The following is a 7,062-nucleotide window of genomic DNA, read 5'->3' as shown; positions in this document are numbered from 1 at the left end:
GCAAACTGCATTCAAAGTAGGAAAGTAGTTTGCACCCAGTGTACTTGGGATGGGGAAGAAGAGGGGGCAGAATCTTGCCTTTCTTAGGTCCCTTCTACACTGTCCTTATATCCCAGCATCTGATCCCAGATTGTCTTCACAACCCAGATTACATGGCAGTGGGGATTCATATAATCCTGTTCAAAGCAGATAACCCGAGATGAGATCCTGAGATATAAGGACAGTGTAGAAGAGGCCTCAGAAGGTTCAAGCAAAACTAAACTGCTGTAAGCCCATCATATATCACCCAACACTTCAGAAATGAACACTGGGACAGGAGGAACCAAGAAACATAAGATTTTGACAAAAGTTATAAATACCCAAACTAGAAGAGACTGAAGCAGCATACTTTTGCTTGAATCTGTTCAGAAAGATAAGATTCTGCTCCTCCTTTCCACTCCCATCTTTGGTGTTAACTCAGTTCAAAACTATTTTTTCACTTTTAACTCAGTTTTGCTGCACTTGTAATAAAATGAAGGCAAAGGGAAAAAATAGGAGGAGGAGAAAGAAACTAGGACATTTTAAACAGTAGGACAGCAGCGGATTAACAAGAACTGTTCCTATCAAATTGAGACATTTTAAGAGTTGCCATCTTAGCCCCAGCCACATTTTTTTCATTTGTTTTCCGTCTGGAATGTAGATGATGCTGAAGCCAATAAAGATTATTCTGGACATAAAGGTTCATCAAGGGTTGAGAGAAGAGGGTCCTGTTTTACTCCAGTTTGAAAATGTGATACCTTAACAGTGCTTCTTGTTACCCATCAGCTGCACTGAAGAACTTTGGTCAAAGACCAGATTTTGATATTTTAAAATACATGCCCCTAAATTCAAATGTAGAAAATCTGAAGGAAATCTGAAGGAGTTCTTAATCTATATTCTTAAAAAAGGATTATCTGTGACACAGTCACGATTAATCCCCTGTCATCCCACTTTTTCCATTATTTCCAAAAAGTCCCAGTTTCATGCTTCTCACTTGAACCTTTTGTATCCAGTTTACATCAATTGCAGCTTTTAATGTAAATTTTTGGTCTCATTTAAACAAATAGCTGGCTACAAATTGGAATGTAGTGAAATAAGGAAAAGAAACATCTACATTTCTTTAAAAATGAAAAGTTTGTTGTATTTACTGGATAACTGAAACAAATACATTACTAATAAATAATAATCAAATAATAAAACGTAAACACAGATGAACTGTATAATAATAATACTTTATTATTACACTGAAAATAATATTAGTTATTTTCAGTTCATTCATCATTAAGCCTTCACCAAGTCTTCACCCATATCCTGAAAGCCCAAGATCTGATTATCAACAGAATCATATATCATGAGTTCTTGTTTCACTTATTGGTGACATATACATTAGACGAGTGGCTCTCAACCTATGGGTCCCCAGGTATTTTGGCCTACAACTCCCAGAAATCCCAGACAGTTTGCCAGCTGTTAGGATTTCTGGGAGTTGAAGGCCAAAACATCTGGGGACCCACAGGTTGAGAACCACTGCATTAGACAGTTTGAATACGACTGTGTGTGTGTGTGTGAAAGAGAGAGAGAGAGAGAAAAAAAAAAAACAGAAAGAGCACGCTCCCAATCCATTTATGGCAACCCCATGAATTTTGTAGGTTTTTCTCAGGTGAGAAATACTCAAAGGAGACTCAGGCATTTTTGTCAGCTGAAATATAGTCTAAAGCATCTGGTATTCCTTGGTAGCCTTCTATCCAAGTATTAATAAGGGCTGAATCTGCTTAGCCTCCAAGATCAGATAGGATCTGGTGTTTTTATGTTATTTAGGCCTGACCTGGTAAAAAGACTTGGACATCTAAGAAGTTATTGAGAAAAATAGCTGCATAATCCTAGAGTTAATGAGAGTCTTTCATCACTGTTCCTATTTTTTTATTAATCAATTGTTAATTATTTTAATAGCTTGTGGAAAGGAGCATTATATAAGTCAGATATTCTAAGAAGGGCTCAAGATAAGATTCTATATAATAATTTAGATGTATTAAATAAATAATAGCAGCCTTCTACAATGCAGGCTACGAAGAGGTTAACTTCGGCTTGAAGTACCCTGGTCTTTAGTACACCTACAGGAGCAGACCTGCTCCAAAAAGTGTTTTAAAGAGATATATCTATAAGATACATATATCAGAAGGTCTAAAATTAGAAATTAGGTTTTTCCCAAGACATTTTTACCATGGTCTCCACATGTCTAATGACCCCATGCTGTGTGCAAAATGCGGTTGCAAGGTCTGACTGGGAGGTGGTGTTTTGCGCTGGTTACAGTGTGTGCCTACAATGTGGGGCTGGAATGGCTTTTTAAACCCCTGTCTGTCTTCAGTGGAGTAGAACTGATCCCGAGATGGGTTCAGCTCTGTTGTCATCCCCTTGGCACTTCTAGCAGTGGAAGGGGTAACATCAGCCTTGGAGGTTTCCTCACTAGATCTTGGCAAGGATTTCAGCAGGTGATTCAGTAACCGTGCTCCAAGGGTCTTGTCCATCCATTCACAGGTCAGGAGAAGGTTGTGAACTTCATGCATACACTGGATATATCCAGTACTATATTTTTGCTGAGCTTCCAGGCCTGTTGTAGAATCTGCTGAGTGAGAACAGAAGAGTTTTTATTTATTAGATATATACAAACAAGATTTCTTCAATATTGAATGTGTATTTGTTGGAGCATGCAAGGAATCAGTGTGTGTGTGTGTGTGTGTGTGTGTGTGTGTGTGTGTGTCAACTGTAAAATAAGATGCATGAAGCTGATTGGTCAGGCAATGCCCGGGGAGCAGTCTGAGCCTGGGATTTTTGGTTACTGTTACATTTTTGTTCAGGCTTGAGCTATGCAAGTGCAGAGGGAGAAGAAGAGAGAAGCAGAGAGAGACAGAGTTTGGAGTATACTCTTGCTTCATGAACTACTAAAGAAGTTTATCCACATGGACAAAGAAAAACCATTTTAAATCTCTCTTAAAAGGACATTATGTGAGTTGATGCAACTGATCACATTGTACATAAGTTGTTCTGAACTATGAAGAGTAAGCTACTTGCTCTTTACTGTCCACCTTCATGGCATATTTTCTTTCTCTGCCAAAGCAGTGTGTGGGCTGATCAAACATGAGATACAGGTGGTTTATTTTACATTACACCACAGTCTCGTATCTATTGTAATGTGCCTTCAAAGCAACCCTGGATTATGAAAACTTTTGAAGTCTAGTTTATGTATCTAAACCACATACATGTTTTGCTGAAGTTGTTGGTCAGTTCAGCTAACCATACATTTTCACTGCAAAATGATACAAGTTTGAGTTCTAAAAACTGATCATTTTTTATTGTAGGGTTTTTGTACCAATATTAAATGAGAGGACAATTGTCATTGCTCTCTTTTTAGGCTGAGAGAGATAGATTCATCTACATTGCCATATAATGCAGTTTAAAATCCACAACATGTGGTCATAAACTGCATTATAGGAGGATACACTGACCATATGATATTATGAAAATTGCATTATATGGCAATGAAGATGGAGCCTTGAGTTTTCCAAAGGTCACCTAGTGGCTGAGCAAGGATTTAAATCTTGAATTCCTAGAGTCCTACTTCAGTGCTCAAACCACTATGTAACACTGCCTAAATATGTCTGTGTCTTCATCATGTGGAAAACATCCAGACGTCAACCCCAAATCTAAGAATTTTATTCACTAGATGCTTTCTCACGATAATGGGTATTTGTCTGACTTGTACACTTAGGCTATAATTTTACATTATGTACTACAAGGTTGGTGAACCTTTGGAATGACTGCATTAAATCATGGAAAATCAGAAATATACTTACCCACATTTTTGCTGGTTTGGATGTTCTGGAGATGCTTTACTGTCATTTCAAGGATATCTGCCTTCTCCAGTTTAGATTGCTATATTAAAACGAGAAAGTGAATTAATAACAAGGAACCAGAAGCATAATTCTGTGGCTAGGGAGAAAGGAGAAGTGATTTTTTAAAAAAAGTTGCTTACATCAAGATGAAAGGCCCCAACAACTGTTTCCTTCAGCTGGTCCAAGCAATTGTTAATCCTCTCCCTTCGCTTCCTTTCAATCAAAGGTTTTCTTAACTAAAAAGATAAATGAGACAAAAGTTAGAAGTCTGCTTTATGTCTCTAAACCACATGTTTGGCTGAAGTTGTTGGTCAGTTCTGTGAACCATAAATGTTCACTATGAAATAATACAAGTTTTAATTCTAAAAAGCAGATAGTTTTTTATTTAACTTCTCAGCAAATTATTCATGAGCAATAGGACTTCTGTTGCACCAGGACGTGGGAGATCCATGTTCAAGTTTCCACTGAGCCACAAACTGGCTCATTTCAACCCAGTCATGAGGCCTCTGTCTGATCTACCCCAATAGAGTTGTTACAAAGGTAAAAATGAGGAGGGGAACCATGTAAACTACCTTGAGCACACAGTGGGAGATCAGGATAAGAATGACAAATTAATAAATAAGGATAAGTGCAATTAATTAATCAATCAATAACACACTCCAAGGCCTGACGGAATACTCAAAGACCAACATTTAAACATTGTAATTGTGATACTCTCCTTATGTTTCCTCTTCATCTAGTTTGCTCGTATCCACATCCAGACAAGTCAAACTGATAGCCTAAACCAGGGGTCCACAAACTTTTTAAACAGAGGGCCAGGTCACAGTTCCTCAAACTGTTGGAGGGCCAGATTATAATTTGAAAAAAACATGAATGAATTCCTATGCACACTGCACATATCTTATTTGTAGTGCAAAAATCACTTTAAAACAATACAATAATTAAAACAACAATTTAACAAATATAAACTTATTAGTATCTCAATGAGAAGTGTGGGCCTGCTTTTGGCTCATGAGATAGGATTATTGTCGTTGTTGTTGTGTGCTTTCAAGTTGTTTCAGACTTAGGTTGACCCTGAGCAAGGGCCGGGTATATGACCTTGGAGGGCCGCATCCGGCCCCCAGGCCTTAGTTTGAGGACCCCTGGCCTAAACCAATGAACGATAGCTAACATTGTTGGGAGATTGCTTTCAAGTAAGTTTTTATGAGCATTTCAGAATACATTGCATCTAACAATCTAGTTACCAAGAAAGCAACAATAAACTGAGTGTGTATTTCTCTCCAGAGTAAGAGCTCACTGCACATTGACAAAACACTAAGAGACTATTTAAACAATCCAGATCCCATTCCCCTCGACATTAAGTTCAGTTATGTCCAACTCTGGGGGTTGGTGCTCATCTCAATTTCTAAGCCGAAGAACCTGTGTTGTCCGTAGACACCTCTAAGGTCATGTGGCTGGCATGACTGCATGGAGCACTGTTACCTTTCCACCGAAGCAGTACCTATTGATCTACTCACATTTGCATGTTTTTGAATTGCTAGTTTGGCAGAAGCTGGGACTAACAGCAGGAGCTCACCTCACCCCCTGGATTTGAACTGCCGACCTTTTGGTCAGCAAGTTCAGCAGCCCAGTGGTTTAACCTGCTGCACCACCGGGGGCTCCACTATCTATTCATTCCTATAAAGAGTAGTTCTTTAATTTTAAAATTATCTAGATGTGCTGTAAGTATAGTTTAATTTACATAAACTTGACTTTCCATAGGATTCCATGTGAGTTTCTGGATTAGAAAACATCCAGCTCTATTATATAATGCATGTGCATTTTAAAGCATGGAAATGTTATATTGTGGATTGTGGCCCCCATGTTTCCCAAGCCAAGATACTCTCTAGTTCTGTCTGGTAGAATACTGACATTTGTAATTCCAGGACGTAACATTTCCAAACGCTGTATAGATTAACACACACACAGTCAAGGCTTGTGCCCATGTTAAACTTTTTATTCTGGTTTCCTCTCCTGCAAGTGGCCATAAGCTTATTTCTTTTCAGTGCTTATAGACCAAAGACAGGTACCATAGCAGAGAGACTCTTAAAACATAGAAAGACACAGCAACCAACCAGACATAAAAACTGCAAACACATAGCATATGCTTAAATCCTCAGAATAGACACAGCCAGTGACTGCTTAATAGTAAACCATTTATGAAATGTCACTTACCTTCCTTTCCTCTTTGGGAGTGGGAAGTTTTGGCACCCCACTGGCCAGGGTTGTTGCAGTCATTGTAATCCACTGCACCTGCCCTAAGGAAAGCTTAGAGGAGGCAAAAACAAGGGAGAAGCCCTTCTGCTGCCTGGCTGCTCTCCTTGCCTTCTTGGGCTTTCTCTTACATGAGCGCAGTGGTCCGCTTGCATTTATAGTCTGGGTATTAGCATGTGAATGAGGGCATTGCTTGGCTGGCCCTTTTTCCCACAGGAGGGGTTCAGAGACCAGAGGTTTGTGGCCATCAATCAAAGCTGACAGGTCACGATTTTTTTTCTAATGGCCAGATCACAGGCACATACACACACTGCTTGCAAAGAGGCAAAGAGCGACAGATGTCCAGCCTTTCTACAAAGCTTTGCTTGGCAGAAATCTTTTGTTGGGGAGGAGACACAAAATGGGAGCACTCAGTAGATGCTACATGACTCCCTATGCAATTGGCACCAATTCCCAGGGAGAAACAAATAATAGGGTGAAGTCAGTTGAGGTACACCTGGGCTAGTTGGGTTAGTAGTCTAGGTTTTGTTTCTATTTTTGCCAAGATCTCACTTTTCGATGTGGGAAATCAAAAGCTCTCACTCTTCATCCTTCCCACAAGATAACAAAGTTGTTTAGGAGGAGAATAATTACAATGGCCTGGTATAGTTATGCATAAATGAGCAATAATCATAACAGAATGAGGATTTGATCTAGAGAATCATTCATGTTAGTGCTTAGTTATCCAAAGCATCAGCAAATCATGAACATAGTAGAATAGTTATGGAATAAAAAGTATAATATATTGAATCTAATGGTTGTCTTCTAAATAGGGACTCTGGGTTGCAGTAATTAACAAGCACCATGCTGCAATTGGTCAATATGCTATTGTATGTCACCTGCATATTAGAGTCATGGTACATGG

At 39.0% G+C, this 7,062-nt stretch overlaps 1 protein-coding gene across 2 annotated transcripts; it reads right to left on the bottom strand.

The window, feature by feature from the left end:
* Window positions 1-1,231: 1,231 nt before the first annotated feature.
* LOC132769861 (transcription cofactor HES-6-like) lies at window positions 1,232-6,484 on the bottom strand. Of its 2 annotated transcripts, none has more exons than XM_060766789.2 (4): window positions 6,120-6,484; window positions 4,046-4,141; window positions 3,867-3,945; window positions 1,232-2,638 (listed from the first exon to the last, which is right to left on the bottom strand). In XM_060766789.2, exons 1-4 carry the CDS (start codon window positions 6,180-6,182, stop codon window positions 2,232-2,234), a joined length of 645 nt encoding a protein of 214 aa, XP_060622772.2. In that variant the 5' UTR covers window positions 6,183-6,484; the 3' UTR covers window positions 1,232-2,231. The 2 variants fall into 2 exon arrangements, with proteins under 2 accessions (XP_060622772.2, XP_060622773.2); XM_060766790.2 differs by having other exon boundaries at window positions 1,232-2,635.
* Window positions 6,485-7,062: the final 578 nt, after the last annotated feature.

This window comes from Anolis sagrei, chromosome 3 (assembly GCF_037176765.1).
Source record: "Anolis sagrei isolate rAnoSag1 chromosome 3, rAnoSag1.mat, whole genome shotgun sequence".
Lineage (NCBI taxonomy): Eukaryota > Metazoa > Chordata > Lepidosauria > Squamata > Dactyloidae > Anolis > Anolis sagrei.
The sequence above is the reverse complement of the archived record's forward strand: the minus strand, read 5'-3'. Positions and strand labels throughout refer to the sequence as shown.